Source organism: Pecten maximus, chromosome 10 (genome assembly GCF_902652985.1).
Source record: "Pecten maximus chromosome 10, xPecMax1.1, whole genome shotgun sequence".
In the NCBI taxonomy this organism is placed as follows: domain Eukaryota; kingdom Metazoa; phylum Mollusca; class Bivalvia; order Pectinida; family Pectinidae; genus Pecten; species Pecten maximus.
In genome coordinates, this window is record NC_047024.1 from 15,825,742 (window position 1) to 15,848,281 (window position 22,540).

The 22,540-nt window shown below is 39.3% G+C and overlaps 1 protein-coding gene across 1 annotated transcript in view; it reads left to right on the forward strand.

The window, feature by feature from the left end:
* LOC117335520 (condensin-2 complex subunit D3-like) overlaps window positions 1-22,540 on the forward strand; it is a 59,976-nt gene that overhangs the window by 22,460 nt on the left and 14,976 nt on the right. Inside the window, 17 exon segments of the mRNA XM_033895559.1 lie at window positions 1,951-2,139; window positions 3,230-3,332; window positions 4,311-4,410; window positions 5,704-5,793; window positions 7,529-7,605; window positions 8,274-8,388; window positions 11,537-11,710; window positions 11,961-12,155; window positions 12,859-12,988; window positions 13,538-13,646; window positions 14,176-14,260; window positions 15,405-15,509; window positions 16,997-17,066; window positions 17,388-17,472; window positions 18,626-18,712; window positions 19,609-19,713; window positions 21,713-21,772. Coding sequence (XP_033751450.1) covers window positions 1,951-2,139; window positions 3,230-3,332; window positions 4,311-4,410; window positions 5,704-5,793; window positions 7,529-7,605; window positions 8,274-8,388; window positions 11,537-11,710; window positions 11,961-12,155; window positions 12,859-12,988; window positions 13,538-13,646; window positions 14,176-14,260; window positions 15,405-15,509; window positions 16,997-17,066; window positions 17,388-17,472; window positions 18,626-18,712; window positions 19,609-19,713; window positions 21,713-21,772 — 1,879 coding nt within the window.

Consider the following 22,540-nt stretch of genomic DNA (forward strand, 5'->3'; position numbering starts at 1 on the left):
AATTGATGAATGGGCTGTAGCCAAACACTGGTTTATATATAGGTCAATATGACAACTTGGAGGAGGTGTAAATGAATTTTGATGATATTGGTGAATGGGCTGTAGCCAAACACTGGCACAAAGCGATGCAAGTTGAAAATGTGGGGTACCACCTCAGAGTTTTTTTTTTTCTTTTTTCTTTTTTTTTTTCATTTTTTTCATCATCAATACAATGTAGAATGCATAACTTTCTCTCACATACACATACACACATACCAAGGCTTGTATAAACTCAATCAATTACTGAATTTGTTAAATTAAAGATATTTAAAATTACTGTAAGAAGATTATATACATCTACTTGTTGCATATCATGTACAGAGGCTTTTACAGTAGTTCATTAATCACATACACACATTTGTATACACACATACGTATGTCCCATACAAACACATTAAATGTAATAAAGATGCAGAGAAAACTGAATATTTTTAATTTCACCTTGGAGTTTTACTTGTACATACAAACGAGGGCGTTTATGTCATGTTGATATTGTACGGTACAACATTGTGTAACAAACAGACTTAAATTTTGCTGTGTGGCCTTCAAAATCATTTTGACTTACTTTCAACCCTGAATTCTGGCTTGTGACCTTGAAAAGCCTTGTATCCTGACCAGTGGCATTAGAGCTTTTCTGGACCAATAAAATATACAGTCTACCCTCGTTATATCGCCACATTTCGTCCGTGTCAATTATGGCGGTATAACGAGGGTGGCGTTAGTATCAAATCATGGAAATTACAACAGTTAAAGATAATGTTGTACCAGCGTTTTAATAAATACACAATGAGTTAACATATAAGACACCATGGTATTGACCGTACGTTTCGTAGCTTACAAATACACATTTACATAATATTGTAATTTCTGAAAAAAGTCATTAATTTGCTTTTGTTTTCACTCGCAAACTTAATTATCAAAACCTTCTGACCATGACCAAGAAGAACACGCTTTCGTCAAATTGTTCATACCATAAATAAGAACACTTATTGAGCAGAAATCAGTCATGCTTTATTACAAATCAAACCATACCTATGTGTAGATGTCACATATATAAACATTGATACATATATCTACCTGAGCGATAGAAACTCATTCAAGCGTATAACTAAGTTACCTGTGAAAAAGGAAATACCCTAACCCTGTAGAACACTAAAGAGTTCCTTGATCGCAGAAAAAAGGATAAAGATGGCGATATCGCCGAGGGTAATATATAGGGATTCGGGACGTTTGTATTGTTTTGAACGTGGCGGATGGCGGTATGCGAGGGTGGCAAACTTAACGAGGGAATTATATAGAAGGGAAATCCGTTCTAGGGGTGTAGGTGGCGGTAGATTCGGGTGGCGATAGGTCGAGGGTACACTGTATACTCAACAGGAGGACTCTCCTGATGTTTGTCAAACAGGGGCCGTCCACAGAAGTGATTTAATTATAATGATTCCATATTCTTTAAGTTTCTGAAGTTCTCCCATAGTCTATATATATTGGTTAAATAGCCTTCAAAAGTATCTAAATATGTGATTCACTGTTTCATACTTGTAATTACATACATGAATGTTGAGAACTGTACTTTAAATCTAAAATGGAAGATTGGCTTTGATTAAGTCTTCTGTCTGTGAAATCCAAGTGATGGCTCAAAGGCCAAATGCTTTTTGTGTCACATACTGAAAGACCTTGACAAAATCAGTGCCGAAGAAAAAGAAAAAAGAAAAAAAAACACGAAAAAATTGTGAGCATCAGGCATTTCACAATGATTTAGGATGTGTTTCATTCTGTATGAAACATTTAAGGTATGAAGTGACCATGGATTTGGTTAGATCATATCTATATGTACCTTGAAGAGGTGCTATGCTGTTATATTGAAGTTTCACAGTATTATTATAAGTGAAAGATTCCGTATATATCTTGTAGAGCTTGGCTGGAAGGCGTGATGCCACTGATTATCGACCGGGAGTCGAGTCTCCAAGACAAGTGTATGGAAATCCTCGAGGACATGTTACTTCACAAGATTGTTCCTGTCCACAAGTCGGCAGGCTCCGCCCAAACTCTCGCCTGGGACTTACTCACTATCATGGAACAATCAGAAAACATTGAGCTCAGGTAGTACTGAAAGTGAGGTTCAGGTAGTACTGAAAGTGAGGTTCAGGTAATACTGAAAGTGAGGTTCAGGTAATACTGAAAGTGAGGTTCAGGTAGTACTGAAAGTGAGGTTCAGGTAATACTGAAAGTGAGGTTCAAGTAATACTGAAAGTGAGGTTCAGGTAATACTGAAAGTGAGGTTCAGTTAATACTGATAGTGAGGTTTAGGTAATACTGAAAGTGAGGTTCGGGTAATACTGAAAGTGAGGTTCGGGTAATACTGAAAGTGAGGTTCGGGTAATACTGAAAGTGAGGTTCGGGTAATACTGAAAGTGAGGTTCAGGTCATACTGAAAGTGAGGTTCAAGTAATACTGAAAGTGAGGTTCAGGTAATACTGAAAGTGAGGTTCAGGTAATACTGAAAGTGAGGTTCAAGTGAGGTTCAGGTAATACTGAAAGTGAGGTTCAGGTAATACTGAAAGTGAGGTTCAGGTAATACTGAAAGTGAGGTTCAGGTAATACTGAAAGTGAGGTTTAGGTAATACTGAAAGTGAGGTTCAAGTAATACTGAAAGTGAGGTTCAGGTAATACTGAAAGTGAGGTTCAGGTAATACTGAAAGTGAGGTTCAAGTAATACTGAAAGTGAGGTTCGGGTAATACTGAAAGTGAGGTTCAGGTAATACTGAAAGTGAGGTTCAGGTAATACTGAAAGTGAGGTTCAAGTAATACTGAAAGTGAGGTTCAGGTAATACTGAAAGTGAGGTTCAGGTCACCAACAAGATGAATGTAGACTGATAAAATCTTTCCTTTATAATCGGGATGTGATTCTGACGAGAGGAAAAGATTCTTGAATGGACAAATCCCTGGCTTTAAACACTTTGATGTTGCCTAGAAATGTCCTCCTTTGTTTTACATCTGGTCTCAAAAAATTTTATTAGGATTTGTTGTTTTGATTTGATATATTTGGGACAGGTGTTTGATTTATAGTATCTCTGTATTGTACATTGTTTAGTTCTTGAATATGAGACAAATATTTCATGATTATAACCTCAACATTTCTTAGAGAAAAATTAAACAGAATTGTAAAGATGATGATGTTGCCTTATTTTAGGCGTTACCTTCGGAAGGCATGCATACAATGGAACAGACAGGGCAAGATAAAGGCAAACTTGATTTCGGCCCTGGAGACCCATATAGATACTGACAATAACCAGGTAATTACTTCAATACCGACAATAACCAGGTAATTACTCCAATACCGACAATAGCCAGGTTATCGCTTCAACACATACAATAACCAGGTAATCACTTCAACACATACAATAACCAGGTAATTACTTCAACACAGACAATAACCAGGTAATCCTTCAACACAGACAATAACCAGGTAATCCTTCAACACAGACAATAACAAGGTAATCACTTCAACACAGACAATAACCAGGTAATCACTTCAACACAGACAATAACCAGGTAATTACTTCAACACAGACAATAACCAGGTAATCGCTTCAACACAGACAATAACCAGGTAATCACTTCAACACAGACAATAACCAGGTAATCGCTTCAACACAGACAATAACCAGGTAATCCTTCAACACAGACAATAACCAGGTAATCACTTCAACACAGACAATAACCAGGTAATCGCTTCAACACAGACAATAACCAGGTAATCCTTCAACACAGACAATAACCAGGTAATCACTTCAACACAGACAATAACCAGGTAATCGCTTCAACACAGACAATAACCAGGTAATCACTTCAACACAGACAATAACCAGATAATTGCTTCAACACAGACAATAACCAGGTAATCACTTCAACACACAAACGATAAAAACCTGTGATTTTGAGAAATTCCTGTCAATCATATTTTTACATCTCCAGCTTACAGTCATATTGATACAAGTATTGTAATGTATCAGACAGGATTTCTGTTCACTTTTCAGGAAGAGTGATATTGGAATTTTGAGAATTAGTGCCTGGGCAAAACTTGCTTGCACTTTGTTTTACAATGTGTCAGTGTTGAAACATGACTACAACATAATTATATAGTTTTTGTTTGCAATCTAAATTTAAAAGACTAGTGAAATTTGAAACTTAAAAGTGACCATAGATACAAAGGTGAGGCATATGATGTGTATTTCTGGTAACTAACTGACTTTCCTGTGTTGGTGATACAGAATACCTGGATGTTGCTGTCTGAAATAGCCCCGACTTCCTCTAAAATCAGCCATAAGTTTGTGCTTGATTACTGGCAGAAACAACCAGCAGCCACCCAAGGTATGTATAGACCACTACTATTATAAACCAGACTGGTATGTATAGACCACTACTATTATAAACCAGACTGGTATGTATAGACCACTACTATTATAAACCAGACTGGTATGTATAGGCCACTACTATTATAAACCAGACTGGTATGTATAGACCACTACTATTATAAACCAGACTGGTATGTATAGACCACTACTATTATAAACCAGACTGGTATGTATAGATCACTACTATTATAAACCAGACTGGTTTGTATAGACCACTACTATTATAAACCAGACTGGTATGTATAGACCACTACTATTATAAACCAGACTGGTATGTATAGACCACTACTATTATAAACCAGACTGGTTTGTATAGACCACTACTATTATAAACCAGACTGGTATGTATAGACCACTACTATTATAAACCAGACTGGTATGTATAGACCACTACTATTATAAACCAGACTGGTATGTATAGACCACTACTATTATAAACCAGACTGGTATGTATAGACCACTACTATTATAAACCAGACTGGTATGTATAGATCACTACTATTATAAACCAGACTGGTATGTATAGACCACTACTATTATAAACCAGACTGGTATGTATAGATCACTACTATTATAAACCAGACTGGTATGTATAGATCACTACTATTATAAACCAGACTGGTTTGTATAGACCACTACTATTATAAACCAGACTGGTTTACTGGTTTTCACCGAAGCAGCTTTCCTGTATCTCCGATAAAATAAAAAAGTGAACTTTTAACATGAATCGGTTTGTGACCCAAGGGCATCTAATGAGTAAGAATAACGAGTATTTCTTGTCATATGGCAGTCAGCTGCAAGAGTCAATCTAAATCTTTCTCGAGTTTGAAGAAAGATAAACTTGGAAAGTAAGTTGAAGTTAGGAAGTTATCATAAACATGTTTGGCAAAGATTTTCAGGTAAAAAGTATTACAAACTAGGTGAACATGAAAATCTGCAGTATGATTTGAGGAAGAACTTTAAAGTTCAAAGTGAGACTCCCAATTTCAGACCCTGGATTCACTGGAATGATAAAAATCAAATAACAGGGAAAGTCCTGGGTTTGGCCATGAAAGATTCCCTAGTTTAGCCATGAAGGGTGGTTATTAGCCATCCACTAGGCCGAGGGATGTAATTGGTGCTTGTGATGCCAACATTATGATATTTGCTGTATGATACTTCTGATCTCATCTGATGTAGATAAATCCTTTTATGACCCTCCTATGGTGTCAATAACTGTCCTCTATTACCTGACAAATTTCTGTTACAGAGTCTGATTATGTAACAATACAGCGAGTTCTCACCGTAATGACCAGTACAGCTAAGAACATCCCGTCAGCAGACCGTACTACAATCATAGGTAAGTTGTATTCAGGGGGACTGTACTACAATCATAGGTTAGTTTTAATATGTGGGACCATGACACACTCGTAGGTAAGCCATGTTCCCTGGGACCACTCGTAGGTAAGTCATGTTCCCTGGGACCACTCGTAGGTAAGTCATGTTCCCTGGGACTGTGTCACACTCGTAGGTAAGCCATGTTCCCTGGGACCACTCGTAGGTAAGTCATGTTCCCTGGGACCACTCGTAGGTAAGTCATGTTCCCTGGGACCACTCGTAGGTAAGTCATGTTCCCTGGGACCACTCGTAGGTAAGCCATGTTCCCTGGGACCACTCATAGGTAAGTCATGTTCCCTGGGACCACTCGTAGGTAAGTCATGTTCCCTGGGACTGTGTCACACTTGTAGGTAAGCCATGTTCCCTGGGGACCGTGCCACACTCGTAGGTAAGTCATGTTCCATGGGGACTGTGCCACACTTGTAGGTAAGTCATGTTCCCTGGGACCGTGCCACACTCGTAGGTAAGTCATGTTCCCTGGGACCGTGCCACACTCGTAGGTAAGTCATGTTCCCTGGGGACCGTGCCACACTCGTAGGTAAGCCCTGTTTCCTGGGGACCATGCCACATTCGTGGGTAAGTCATGTTCCCTGGGCACCGTGCCACACTCGTAGGTAAGTCATGTTCCCTGAGGACTGTGCCACACTTGTAGGTAAGTCATGTTCCCTGGGACTGTGCCACACTTGTAGGTAAGTCATGTTCCCTGGGACCTTGCCACACTCGTAGGTAAGTCATGTTCCCTGGGACTGTGCCACAGATAGGTAAGTCATGTTCCCTGGGCACCGTGCCACACTCGTAGGTAAGTCATGTTCCCTGGGACCGTGCCACACTCGTAGGTAAGTCATGTTCCCTGGGACTGTGCCACACATAGGTAAGTCATGTTCCCTGGGACTGTGCCACACATAGGTAAGTCATGTTCCCTGGGACTGTGCCACACTCGTAGGTAAGTCATGTTCCCTGGGACCGTGCCACACTCGCAGACCTGCCAACTACTACTATTTTATAGTAATCTTTACTATTTTGTGGTGGTCGTTACTCTTTTTTTCTCTCGAAATAGTAGCAAATTACTCTTTTTGATGCAATAGATTTGGCAAGAATTGTTAAGAATTACTCTTTTTTGCTCAAAAATGGGCCAAATTACTATTTTTGAATTTGAAAGGTTGGCAGGTCTGCACTCGTAGGTAAGTCATGTTCCCTGGGGACTGTGCCACACTCGTAGGTAAGTCATGTTCCCTGGGGACCGTGCCACACTCGTAGGTAAGCCCTGTTTCCTGGGGACCGTGCCACACTCGTAGGTAAGCCATGTTCCCTGAGGACTGTGCCACACCCGTAGGTAAGTCATGTTCTCTAGGACCGTGCCACACTTATAGTTAAGCCGTGTTCCCTGGGACTGTGCCACACTCGTAGGTAAGTCATGTTCTCTGAGGACTGTGCCACACTCGTAGGTAAGTCATGTTCCCTGGGACTGTGCCACACTCGTAGGTAAGTCATGTTCTCTAGGACCGTGCCACACTTATAGTTAAGCCGTGTTCCCTGGGACTGTGCCACACTTATAGTTAAGTCGTGTTCCCCGGGACCGTGCCACTCAGTTGTGTCCGTCGACCATAACACGTCTCTTATCCATAGGAAAGTTTACCGACTTTAGAATGTTTGGTGCCGATTCCTGTGTTGTAAATATTTACTATTTCTGCTTGCAGATGATTTGAAGGCACGTCTTCTACAGTTTGATTCTCCGACAGAACTCATTGCCATTACCATCAAAACCCTGTCTAAGGTAACCTAAACAGTACCTGTGGTGTTCGATGAAATATAACTATTTCTTGTTCTTTAGGGTATAAATCTGGCATTTAGTTGGATGTAATAAATGTGAACATTTCTGTTCTGTCTGATTCTGTGAAAAATGTCTTTGAGTTGTCGACACAAGAGAAAAAATACAACATTTTATTTGGATAAAAAGGTTGATGTAATCATCAGATAACATGCAACCTTACAATTACCATAAGGTTTTAATCTGAATTATGTTCTTGTTAGCATTGCATGAGTTTGACATTGGTAAAACTTTAACAGGAATGTCGACAAAACACTAATGATTCAGAACTTGGGTTGATTTTAGTGGCAAAGGATGTATCAAATCATCAACCAAGTAATTATATAAGTATGCATATTTTTATTTTTATCATACATTTATCAATCTTCAGCAACATTTTACACTTTCCAAGCTACACCTGACTAGAAATCCCGGACAATGTGTTGTATTTCAGAATCAGTATTGATTGGTTTGGGCTTCGTGGACTTGATTTTAATGATCAATCTTTAAATGTTGTTATCATCAGCTGTTTTAGTATTAATGTTGATCTCAATGATGCCTCCCTGTTCAGAACTGCTGCTAATAAAACAATCCTATTTAACACAGCTAATTACACAATCCTATTTAAAACACAGCTGTGTGAGGCGGAAGCTGACAATTCTGGAGACAAGGCGACGCGTGACGCTTGGTGTCGTGATTTACTGAACGCCTGTGACAAGTACCTATCCCATGTCATACTGGAGGAAAAATGTAAGTTATCTAAATTTATACACTGAAGATAATCTTATTGGTAAACTAGTATAGGGCAGGAAGAAAAATTTCAGCATAACTGGTCCTTCGGGCAAGTTAAGATATAAAAGTACTTGCCCAATGGTGAAACATAGTGGTCCAATTAAACTGAATTAGTAGTATCTTCAATTACTCTAGGGGAAAGGTAAAAATATTGAGAAATTTTGCACTTGTCAATCGGGCAAGTAGTCAGCAATATTTACTTGCCCACAGACCAAATCTACTGGCCCCGGGCATTGGACCTGGGTTTTTTGTTGCCCTGTAGTACCTTACTCATGTCATACTGGAGGACGAATGATTCTATGTTTATAATGGTAAACTAGTACCTATCCCATGTCATACTGGAAGACAAATGTAAGTTATCTTAGTTTATACACTGAAGATAATCTTATTGGTAAACTAGAACCTTTCTAAGGTCATACTAGAGGACAGGTCATACTTGAGGATAGGTCATACTTGAGGATAGGTCATACTAGAGGACAGGTCATACTAGAGGACAGGTCATACTAGAGGACAGGCCATACTAGAGGACAGGCCATACTAGAGGACAGGTCATACTAGAGGACAGGTCATACTAGAGGACAGGTCATACTAGAGGACAGGTCATACTTTAGGATAGGTCATACTAGAGGACAACTGTAAACTCTGTAGTTTGTATTTACTGAAGATAATATTGTAAGTCTGTCTGTTGTCCCCAACTGAAGCCAAGGGATGCTGCAGATAGCACACCTGCCCAAAGGTCAATTTGGCTTCTGCTGTGTTGCAGTATCTGTCCATCCAGCTGGCATCAACTTAAGATTTCCAACCACCTGATATCAGGCCTGTAGCATGCTGGGATAAAGGGTTGTCACAGTGTTGTTCAAATCAATGATTTTGACATTCTTTCAAGTCACTTAGGTCAGATGTCCTAAAATCTTAACTGACTTCTCAATAATCATCTGGCAGAGGATCATATTTGACCAGTGGCATCCTGGGATGAAGGGGTACCAATTTTTTTTCAAATGAATGACCTCAACTTACTTTCAAGGTCATAGATATCGAATATGTTTGATATTATTCTTCAATTTGAAGTTGAAGAATGTGATTGCTATTTCTTGTGAAGTAACTGATCAGAAGGATATTCTTCAAACTTGTTGAGTAGCTTCCTCTTGGTCTATTGTGCCATTTTTGAGTCTGACTTGAAAAAGAAAATGGCCAACAGACAGCCATCTTTGAATTTCACAGTTGCAATTTGTTATAAATATTTCTCAGAAAGTTCTTAGTTCTGTCAGGGACTTGTTATCAAAAATCAATGATTAAGTGAGAGAATGGAAAAGTAAATAAAAGATCAGTTTTTCAATCAATGGTGTATGCCAAGATTCCTCTGGGATCTCTTGTTGGGTTAAAAACCTAACAAAGCTGTGTTCTACGGGGGTCTGGAGGATGAGGATCTGGGGGTGTGACACGTTTTTACACTAGAAGAGGATGTTTGATTTCCTGCATGTTTTCTATGTTATACAAAAGTTGTCAGGTATGAGGGTTTTGAGATGTGACATGTTTTTACACTAGGAGAGGATGTTTGACTCCCTGCATGTTTTTTATGTTATACAAAAGTTGTTTTCTATATTGTACAGGTGGTGTAGAGGATGAAGATTGGGTGGTGTAACACCTGTTTACACTTGTTTTCTGTGTTGTACAGGTGGTGTAGAGGATGAAGATCTGGTGTTGTGACACCTGTTTACACTTGTTTTCTGTGTTGTACAGGTGGTGTAGATGATGAATATTTGGTGGTGTGACACCTGTTTACACTTGTTTTCTGTGTTGTACAGGTGGTGTAGATGATGAAGATCTTGTGGTGTGACACCTGTTTACACTTGTTTTCTGTGTTGTATAGGCGGTGTAGATGATGAAGATCTTGGTGGTGTGACACCTGTTTACACTTGTTTTCTGTGTTGTACAGGTGGTGTAGAGGATGAAGATCTGGTGTTGTGACACCTGTTTACACTTGTTTTCTGTGTTGTACAGGTGGTGTAGATGATGAATATTTGGTGGTGTGACACCTGTTTACACTTGTTTTCTGTGTTGTACAGGTGGTGTAGATGATGAAGATCTGGTGGTGTGACACCTGTTTACACTTGTTTTCTGTGTTGTACAGGCGGTGTAGAGGATGAAGATTTGGTGGTGTAACACCTGTTTACACTTGTTTTCTGTGTTGTACAGGTGGTGTAGAGGATGAAGATCTGGTGTTGTGACACCTGTTTACACTTGTTTTCTGTGTTGTACAGGTGGTGTAGATGATGAAGATTTGGTGGTGTGACACCTGTTTACACTTGTTTTCTGTGTTGTACAGGTGGTGTAGATGATGAAGATTTGGTGGTGTGACACCTGTTTACACTTGTTTTCTGTGTTGTATAGGCGGTGTAGACGATGAAGATCTTGTGGTGTGACACCTGTTTACACTTGTTTTCTGTGTTGTATAGGCGGTGTAGACGATGAAGATCTTGTGGTGTGACACCTGTTTACACTTGTTTTCTGTGTTGTACAGGTGGTGTAGATGATGAAGATTTGGTGGTGTGACACCTGTTTACACTTGTTTTCTGTGTTGTACAGGTGGTGTAGACGATGAAGATCTTGTGGTGTGACACCTGTTTACACTTGTTTTCTGTGTTGTACATGTGGTGTAGATGATGAAGATTTGGTGGTGTGACACCTGTTTACACTTGTTTTCTGTGTTGTACATGTGGTGTAGATGATCAAGATTTGGTGGTGTGACACCTGTTTACACTTGTTTTCTGTGTTGTACAGGCGGTGCAGAGGATGAAGATCTTGTGTTGTGACACCTGTTTACACTTGTTTTCTGTGTTGTACAGGTGGTGTAGATGATGAAGATTTGGTGGTGTGACACCTGTTTACACTTGTTTTCTGTGTTGTACAGGTGGTGTAGACGATGAAGATCTTGTGGTGTGACACCTGTTTACACTTGTTTTCTGTGTTGTACAGGTGGTGTAGATGATGAAGATTTGGTGGTGTGACACCTGTTTACACTTGTTTTCTGTGTTGTACATGTGGTGTAGATGATGAAGATTTGGTGGTGTGACACCTGTTTACACTTGTTTTCTGTGTTGTACAGGTGGTGTAGAAGATGAAGATTTGGTGGTGCGACACTTATTTACACTAGGAGAGGTGGTACAGATCTGTCCAGCCAGAGCCTCCAAACATATCTCCCTCATCATAGAAAGTTTCATAGCAGCACCGTGTATATCATCAATGCCGGTCTTGTCGCAGCAAACAAATATACATACAGGTAATATTCAACCTTAGGAAAGTGGGAGAAAACAAATTAATCACCCTTTGTGATGTTGATACTTCAACCCTTTGTATGAAACATTTTTGAGCTTTTCATGAGAAATCCTCATGGTCAACTAGAAATCTTACCCTTCGAGTTAATTCTCTACAATACGAAGATATAGAAAGGAAGATGAATTTCTTTTATTCATAAATCAATTTAGTGGGTAAGCAAAAAAGTGGTATCTGGGACTGTTTGTAAATTACAGGGGATTTGTGGCACAGTAAAGAATCGGAAAATAGCGGCAGCTCTAATCCCGACTCTGACGGTCTCCTGGCAACACAGCCGCCACAGGACCCATCCTCCCAACAGGAATTCAGCACGCAAGGAACCCAGATCTTCACACAATTCCGCGGCTCCAAGATGTCAAACAGGATCAGGGCCTTTGCCTTCATTACATTAGGTATTGTATCACTGAAGTAAAGAAAGGTCAAATCTTAATTTGTACAGCTTTTGTTTTAGACTTTATCACCTGTCGTGAGATGTGTTGGCTGTTTTGAAAGCACACGATCTTAAATGTCATTTTGATCAAATGTTTGTTACTCGTATGACGATTACAATGTGATGTATCATGTAATGTGTCATGTGATGGATCATGTGATATGTCATGTGATGGTGTATAATGTGGTGTATCATGTGATGTATCATGTGGTGTATCATGTGGTGTATCGTGATGTATCATGTGATGTATCGTGATGTATCATGTGATGTATCATGTGGTGTATCATGTGGTGTATCATGTGATGTATCATGTGGCTAAAGATCCCAAATCAGATTATTCAATGAAAAGATTTTATCAAATTTGCTCTGAAGCTTTACTGGAGGTAGAAGACTAAATGTTGAAGATAGAGAGTTTGGCTCCCCAGAGGGCAAAGGTCGGGACTCAATAAGGTAATTAAAGGTTATTTTAAAGACCTTCCTCTTTTGTATTGATGAAGAGATTATGATTAAATTTGTTAAGTAGTGAAATAAGACTCATTGTTGTGTAGACAGGGCCTGGCTCCCTTGGGGGCCAGACGGGCCAAAAATGAGAATTAATTAGTGGTAAACCAAGCTATTCTGTACCTCACCTGTCAGAAATCTTATAGATATCTCTTCCTTTGTAGGCAAGCTTTGTCTCCAGAACTCAAACCTGGCCAAGAAGTGTGTAGCAGCTCTGGCTCGTGAACTGGAAACCTCAAATGATGCAGCCATTCGCAACAACGTTGTCATCATCATGTGTGACCTTTGTGTCAGGTACGAATAATTACAAGGTCACATGGTGTTGTATGATGTTACGTTTGTGTCCGGTACGAATAATTACAAGGTCACATGGTATTGTGTGATGTTAAGTTTGTTATCCGTATAAGGTAATCGAGTGTGACCTTTGTATCAGGTACGAATAATTACAAGGTCACATGGTATTGTGTGATGTTAAGTTTGTTATCCGTATAAGGTAATCGAGTGTGACCTTTGTATCAGGTACGAATAATTACAAGGTCACATGGTATTGTGTGATGTTAAGTTTGTTATCCGTATTAGGTAATCGAGTGTGACCTTTGTGTCGGGTACGAATAATTACAAGGTCACATGGTGTTGTGTGATGTTATGTTTGGCCTTCCATATTATGTCATCTTGTGTGACGGACGAATAATTTATAAAATCACATCAACATTATTGATTTGATTCCATTAGAAAAGTAGAAGAAAAAAACTGTGATGATGATTGAGATGTGTGATTTTCAGAAAGTTTTTTTGTGTTATAGCATCGAGAGCTTATAGTCTACTGTATCATTGTTTCTTTCAGATACACAACGACAGCAGATCGCTACATTTCAAATATTGCTTCATGTTTAAAGGACAATTCCCCATTGGTCAGAAAACAAACACTAACCATCCTCACCCGTCTACTACAGGTTTGTAATCTTAGAAAGTTTAGAATTTTTGAAAAGCTTATAAGCTTGTAAGTGTAAGCATGACACTCTTCCATTTTAGTATAAAATTATGAGAGGTCTGGAAGTGACATTACAGCAAAATAATGTGGAATTAAGTTTTATTTGAAAACCATTGAAAGATTCTATGTTTTTTACATCAAAACAATTGAAAGATTTCACGTTTTTTACATCAAAACTATTGAAAGATTTTTACTTTTTTTTTTTTACATCAAAGCCATTGAAAGATGCTAAAAAAAAATTATATCAAAACCATTTGAAGATTTTGTTTTTTACATCAAAACCATAGCAAGAAATCTACCTTCGCAGTGTTTGATCAGTATCAATACCCAGTCTTCAGAACAACGGCGCTAAGTTAAAGTTTATGAAAATTATGTGAATTTGAATTTCCTTTTAAATGAACATTTGATGAAAAAAAACAACACAAATGCTCTCATTTATCCAATAGCAATTTTGTCAGAGGTAAATTGTATTTCTAAATATTTATTTGCAGGAAGATTTTATAAAATGGAAGGGGATCCTGTTCTTTCGTTTCATCACCACTCTGCTAGATGAGTGTGATAAGATCGCTGATTTTGGTAAGGACAATACTTAATTCTCTATTTTGTAATACTGTGCTGTGATCTAAAAATCTTAGTCATGGAAATGTGTTTCTAACCTAGTGACAGTTTTATACAAATCAAACGTTTTGAAGACCTTCATCAGGGCAGTTTTTATTTAATGTTGTCCAAACAGTTTGATTGGTTGGAAGAGAGTTGTTCACTGATTAAAAATATGCAGACCTTGAAATTTGACAAAAATGGCTTGTCTGTATAAATGGATCCCTGCGACTCTGTCTTTAGTTTTGGTCCTAATCACATGACAGCAGAGTTCTGTCTAATTCACATGTTGTCCAAGAGACACCCGTCCATGTTTTTCATTCTGATCCTATTTACATTACAGCGTAGTTCTGTCTGTTCCAGAGACACCCGTCCATGTTTTTCATTCTGATCCTATTTACATTACAGCGGAGTTCTGTCTGTTCCAGAGACACCCCTCCATGTTTTTCATTCCGGTCCTATTTACATTACAGCGGAGTTCTGTCTGTTCCAGAGACACCCCTCCATGTTTTTCATTCCGGTCCTATTTACATTACAGCGGAGTTCTGTCTGTTCCAGCGACACCCCTCCATGTTTTTCATACCGGTCCTATTTACATTACAGCGGAGTTCTGTCTGTTCCAGAGACACCCCTCCATGTTTTTCATTCCGGTCCTATTTACATTACAGCGGAGTTCTGTCTGTTCCAGAGACACCCCTCCATGTTTTTCATTCCGGTCCTATTTACATTACAGCGGAGTTCTGTCTGTTCCAGAGACACCCCTCCATGTTTTTCATTCCGGTCCTATTTACATTACAGCAGAGTTCTGTCTGTTCCAGAGACACCCCTCCATGTTTTTCATTCCGGTCCTATTTACATTACAGCAGAGTTCTGTCTGTTCCAGAAACACCCCTCCATGTTTTTCATTCCGGTCCTATTTACATTACAGCAGAGTTCTGTCTGTTCCAGAGACACCCCTCCATGTTTTTCATTCCGGTCCTATTTACATTACAGCAGAGTTCTGTCTGTTCCAGAGACACCCCTCCATGTTTTTCATTCCGGTCCTATTTACATTACAGCGGAGTTCTGTCTGTTCCAGAAACACCCCTCCATGTTTTTCATTCTGATCCTATTTACATTACAGCGGAGTTCTGCCTAATCCACATGTTGTTCCAGAGACACCCCTCCATGTTTTTCCACCATTTTATGGAATGTATCTTTCACTTCAATGCATACCAGGGCCATGGAGGTTTGTATTTATTATATAACCCTGTCTGTCCGTCTGTCCATCCATCTGTCCGTCGGTATGGCCATAAGGGCCATCATTTTGGGAGTGCAATAATGATTTATATAAATAATGCTGGTCCATCGCCGGAGACTGAGGAGCAGGGCCCCAAAAGGAGAACTTGGCTGAAATCTTTATTTTAAAAGCTGTCCTCCTTTTTTTAGCCCACCATCATCAGATGGGATCTTTCTCAAATGTCTTATGTCGGTTCTTCTTGGTGCCTAGTTATGCATATTGCATTTTGAGACCAATCGGAAAACAACATGGCCGACAGGCAGCCATCTTGGATTTTGACAATTGAAGTTTGTTATCGCTATTTCTCAGAAAGTACTGAAGGGATCTTTCTAAAATTTGACATGTAGGTTCCCCTTGGTCCCTAGTTATGCATATTGGCATTTTGGAACCAATCTGAAAACAACATGGCTGACAGGCAGCCATCTTGGATTTTGACAATTGAAGTTTGTTATCGCTATTTTACAGAAGGTACTGAAGGGACTTTTCTAAAATTTCATATGTAGGTTTCCCTTGGTCCCTCGCATTTCATTTTGGGACCAATCTGAAAGCAACATGGCCGACAGACAGCCATTATCGCTAAATCTCAAATTTCATATAGATTCCCCTTGTTTGAAAAGTACTGGAGGGATGTTTCTCAATTTACACAGATTAGTAAGAGAAAGGGAAAAATAGAGAGATCAATCTGACATGGAACCTATAAAGATCATTCAATGGTGGGCGCCAAGATCCCTCCTTAATGACTTAATGGATTACAACCAAATTTCTTCTGAAACATTGAGGAAGGGCAGTCATGATTTATATAAATGAGGCTGGTTGGACCCATGGAGATAGAGCGGCTATAGGCTGTGGGCCCAAAACAAGAATTCAGCTGAAATTTTATTCTAAAATTCTACTCTTCCTTAATGCCAAAATGGATTACAACAAAATTTGGTCCTAAACAACACAGTTTTAGTCTGGTTTGACTTCTTGGGATGGAGGGGTGTGTCCCTACTCTAAGTCTTTGTAAGATGACCGTTTAGGCCCATGGGCCTCTTGAATTTGTTAAAATGCTATTGTACAATCTTCTGTTGATATAAATTCATAAAATCTTTTCTGAAATAAAAAAAAAAATAGACAAAAATATTACTTTGAAACAGACCAAGGTCTGCCATTGTTAGCCCACCATCATGCTATCAAAATTGTCTTCTCAAATTGTACATGTGTATTCCTTAGCCCTTGGTTCCTAGTGGTGCATGATCAATACTTATAAAGACTTCTCAGAAAACAAAATGGCCGACAGATTGCCATTTTTGAGTTTTTGACAATTGAAGATTGTTAACGCTTTTTCTCAGAATGTATCTTTCTTAAATGACATTTAATGGTATGGACTAGTTAATACATTGTTTATCTGTTATAGAATGATCTGTTTGATTAACTTTTGTGTTCATCTTTCACAGCTTACAACAAATTTCACCAAAGTGACAGAGACAAAGTAAAGTTTTCACTTGCAGGCAAAGACAATTTCAGGTATTTCTAACATCACGTTTGTGTCTTAGGGGGAGATATCGGGAATGGAGACATGGTACACTATAAATTCTGAATAAAATTAAGAAATTTGCGCATAGTCTGTTCGCAATCATACTTCTGTTTGCGCTATTGTAATATTTATACAGAAAGCATTTTTTTTTTTTACTTGGGTATCAATCTTTTATATGAATCAATGGTATTGATTTAAGATAGTTAAATGATTTGATAATTGTTCAAAACACTTCTAGAAATTCAGTTAAATTTGTAGCTGTTACTTCCCAACAGTAAATACCCCAGTGATTATTTCCCCTTGTCTTACAGTAAACGACAGAAGTTGTACCTGTTCATGTTGGAGCACATGACGGACCATCATAGATTCCAACTTACAGACAAGATCGTACAGGAGGTAGCTTTCTCGTTCATTACACGATTCTTATTGACTACAACTACTCCTTACCTTAACTTGTGACTTATTGTGATTTGGGGTTCAAAGGTCAAGTTAACAGTCAATGGTCACACTAGACCACTTATAAACTTTTAAGCATTTGTTAAAGTTATTTCAGGAACCATTTTACAGATTTAGGGTGAAGGGGAACCTTCTCTGACACCCACTCACTATTTTATCTCCTGAAAAAGACATTTGTTGGGGTTATTAAATTGAGCTCCAAGGGTCTGTCCAACTACTAATTCTGATGCATAACATTTTTCATCAGTTTCATGTAACCATGGAAACTAATCATTAAAATCCTGAATCTGAAACTTAATACAAACAACTACATTTTGTAAATTCATATATGTATGGGAAGATTTAGTTAGTCCCCTGTCTTTTGAAAAACGGGGGGACTATATGTTTACCCTCCGTCTGTCTGTCCGTCTGTCTGTCTGTCACACAATAGTTGTCCGGATAACTCCTTCTAAAGTACTACTCCGATTTTAACTAAACTTGGTATGCATGATCAGTATAACATGTAGTTGTGCATCCCACATTTTTTTCTCTCCGAAAAACCAGTTTTCAAAATGGCCACCGGCTTCTCATTGGTTGAGGCTTGTCCGGACAACTCCTCCTAAAGTACTACTCCGATTTTAACTAAACTTGGTATGCATGATCAGTATAACATGTAGTTGTGCATCCCACATTTTTTTCTCTCCGAAAAACCAGTTTTCAAAATGGCCACCGGCTTCTCATTGGTTGAGGCTTGTCCGGACAACTCCTCCTAAAGTACTACTCCGATTTTAACTAAACTTGGTATGCATGATCAGTATAACATGTAGTTGTGCATCCCACATTTTTTTCTCTCCGAAAAACCAGTTTTCAAAATGGCCACCGGCTTCTCATTGGTTGAGGCTTGTCCGGACAACTCCTTCTAAGTACTTCTCCGATTTTGACGAAACGTGGTATACATGATCCGTATAAAACGTAGTTTAAAAAATGGGAAATAAATAGGTGCACTCCTGGTTCAGGCAGCGGACTTTGTATTGTTGTTGCAATACTATCCATCCTTGTTTCTTTAGCAGAGGATATTGATAACTAAATCTTTTAAATTTTTTCCTGCTTTCAGATTCTAGGAGGTATAGTGGATGGCATCATCCCTTTGGATGAGGGCAGTGCCTGTCTTCAGGATTCTCTGGCAATATTAGCCAGTAAGGTAGGGAGATCTGGTGATATTAGTCAGTAAGGTAGGGGAGATCTGGTAATATTAGCCAGTAAGGTAGGGGAGATCTGGTGATATTATTCAGTAAGGTAGGGGAGATCTGGTAATAGTGGTCAGTAAGGTAGGTGAGATCTGGTGATATTAGCCAGTAAGGTAGGGAGATCTGGTAATATTAGTCAGTAAGGTAGGGGAGAACTGGTAATATTAGTCAGTAAGGTAGGGGAGAACTGGTAATATTAGCCAGTAAGGTAGGGAGATCTGGTAATATTAGTCAGTAAGGTAGGGGAGAACTGGTAATATTAGTCAGTAAGGTAGGGGAGATCTGGTGATATTAGCCAGTAAGGTAGGGAGATCTGGTAATATTAGTCAGTAAGGTAGGTGAGAACTGGTAATATTAGTCAGTAAGGTAGGGGAGATCTGGTAATATTAGCCAGTAAGGTAGGTGAGATCTGGAGCCAGTTCAAAAGATGATTAGGCTAATCACAGTTTAGCAACAATTTTAAAACTCTGATCAAATCCTTTCTGGTAAATGTAACTTGACAAAATTTTATGAAACTGTAACACTTGTCGGTTTCTTCTTATCTGCAAATTTTAAGGAATATATACACTCAGGTTTTGACGTAACAGAGAAATTAGATTTGCACTAATAAAGTGATTAAGCTAATCACTTTTTGAACAACTCAGCCCTGTAATATTAGTCAGTAAGGTAGGAGAGATCAAGGTCAGCTTTGATTTCAATATTTTTTAACCCTGCCTCACAATGGTCAGTCCAAATTTTTGCTAGAGAAGTTTTCACAGATCCTGTATGACATGGTATTCAGGATTAGGTACCATATTGTTTGCATCAAAGTCGACCATATCTGCATTTTTTTGTTTTCTTTTTCTTAAAGGAAATCAAGCTTTCGTCACTCAAGGAGACCAGGGAAGATGCCACTGATGAACAAGAAATGGCTGCAGTTGTCATGGCAACCGCAAAGAAGACAGTGATAACACAGGTATGTAAGGACAACATCCTAAATACTAACAGACAACTTTAAAGCTGATAAAAAGCTTTCGTTTTGTAATTTAAAAAAAAAAAAAAAAATTGAAATGATAGTCAGTCTCAGGTGCGTGCACGCTTTTATAGGCACAGATCCCCAATCTCAAATCCAAGCAGACTTCAACTAAAATGTCCGCCCCTTCCTTGGAAACGGTGACCGCAAGATGTATATTTATAACGGGGAACATCATCAAACCATTTCAAAAATTATGTTTGTTTTTTTATTTCGAAGCAAAAGTTTTTAGCTTTGTCAGCTTTAAGATAATTCATCAGCTACATTAATTGAGGACAGTATCTACTCCATGGGGACTGCTCTGTAGATAATTCATCAGCTACATTAATTGAGGACAGTATCTACTCCATGGGGACTGCCCTGTAGATAATTCATCAGCTACATTAATTGAGGACAGTATCTACTCCATGGGGACTGCCCTGTAGATAGGGTGTAAGAATTCTACCTGTTCCCCCCATCGATTGTGAAAGGCGACTTAATTTTGGATGTTATCTTTTCTCTTCTTTCTCGTCAAATTTCTTCTTTCTAATGTCCCCCATTGACACTGCCTCACTTTTGGCGTTTATTTGAGCATTCGCCCCTGTGAGGAAGGCTTTGGGTTCTGTCCCCTGGTCTTCAGTTGAGCATTCGTCCCTGTGAGGAAGGCTTTGGGTTCTGTCCATTGGTCTTCAGTTGAGCATTCGTCCCTGTGAGGAAGGCTTTGGGTTCTGTCCCCTGGTCTTCAGTTGAGCGTTCGTCCCTGTGAGGAAGGCTTTGGGTTCTGTCCATTGGTTTTCAGTTGAGCATTCGCCCCTGTGAGGAAGGCTTTGGGTTCTGTCCATTGGTCTTCAGTTGAGCATTCGCCCCTGTGAGGAAGGCTTTGGGTTCTGTCCCCTGGTCTTCAGTTGAGCGTTGGTCCCTGTGAGGAAGGCTTTGGGTTCTGTCCATTGGTCTTCAGTTGAGCATTCGCCCCTGTGAGGAAGGCTTTGGGTTCTGTCCATTGGTCTTCAGTTGAGCAATCGCCCCTGTGAGGAAGGCTTTGGGTTCTGTCCATTGGTCTTCAGTTGAGCATTCGCCCCTGTGAGGAAGGCTTTGGGTTCTGTCCATTGGTCTTCAGTTGAGCATTCGCCCCTGTGAGGAAGGCTTTGGGTTCTGTCCATTGGTCTTCAGTTGAGCATTCGCCCCTGTGAGGAAGGCTTTGGGTTCTGTCCATTGGTCTTCAGTTGAGCATTCGCCCCTGTGAGGAAGGCTTTGGGTTCTGTCCATTGGTCTTCAGTTGAGCATTTGCCCCTGTGAGGAAGGCTTTGGGTTCTGTCCATTGGTCTTCAGTTGAGCATTCGCCCCTGTGAGGAAGGCTTTGGGTTCTGTCCCCTGGCTGAGACATACCATAGTCTATAACAATAGTAGTTGCTACTCCTGCTTAGCGCTCAGCATATAAGGAGTGATGACTGGTTCTCCCATTGTCAGTATAATGTAACCTGGTGTGGTATCTTGCAGGGTGCCTACAGCAGTATGATTCAGTGAGGTAGCACTATAAAATCAGAATCATCAGCTCCATGCTTACACAAGAAGGCAAACACAAGTAGATGATAGTGTCAAAAGTCAGTCAGAAATGTACTAAAAATAAATACTGTTAAGGGGCATCTAAACAGCAAATCCAGTCGAAACAGTGATATTTCATAGGCCTACAAATTCCTGCTATGGTGCAATTTACCAGAGGTATCTTGATGAATTTTTAGTATGTATCATGGCAAACCATTGGACTTGCTGTTGTCATGTAATTTGTAAAGCTGTTTGTAAATTTCACCAAAACATGCAAAAAATGGATGTTTCATGGAAACAGTATTAGCTGATATGTATCATATATACCACACGGTATTGCACAGAATAGCAATGCTCCTAATATCTATATTTACTGTATGACCTTTCTGTTAATGATGTTATCTCTTTTGTTCATTTATAGGTGTTGAAAAAAAATGTGATCGAGCATGTCATTCCTGTAGTTATCTCCCTTAAACACATGGTAAGTGTCATATAAACCCTGTAGTTTTCTCCCCTTAAACACATGGTAAGTGTCCTATAAACCCTGTAGTTATCTCCCCTTAATCACATGGTAAGTGTCCTATAAACCCTGTGGTTATCTCCCTTACACACATGGTAAGTGTCCTATAAACCCTGTAGTTATCTCCCCTTAAACACATGGTAAGTGTCCTATAAACCCTGTAGTTATCTCCCTTAGATACATGGTAAGTGTCCTATAAACCCTGTAGTTGTCTCCCTTAGATACATGGTAAGTGTCCTATAAACCCTGTAGTTATCTCCCTTACACACATGGTAAGTGTCCTATAAACCCTGTGGTTATCTCCCTTACACACATGGTAAGTGTCCTATAAACCCTGTAGTTATCTCCCCTTAAACACATGGTAAGTGTCATATAAACCCTGTAGTTATCTCCCTTAAACACATGGTAAGTGTCATATAAACCCTGTAGTTTTCTCCCCTTAAACACATGGTAAGTGTCCTATAAACCCTGTAGTTATCTCCCCTTAATCACATGGTAAGTGTCCTATAAACCCTGTGGTTATCTCCCTTACACACATGGTAAGTGTCATATAAACCCTGTAGTTATCTCCCCTTAAACACATGGTAAGTGTCATATAAACCCTGTAGTTTTCTCCCCTTAAACACATGGTAAGTGTCCTATAAACCCTGTGGTTATCTCCCTTACACACATGGTAAGTGTCATATAAACCCTGTAGTTATCCCCCACTTAAACACATGGTAAGTGTCC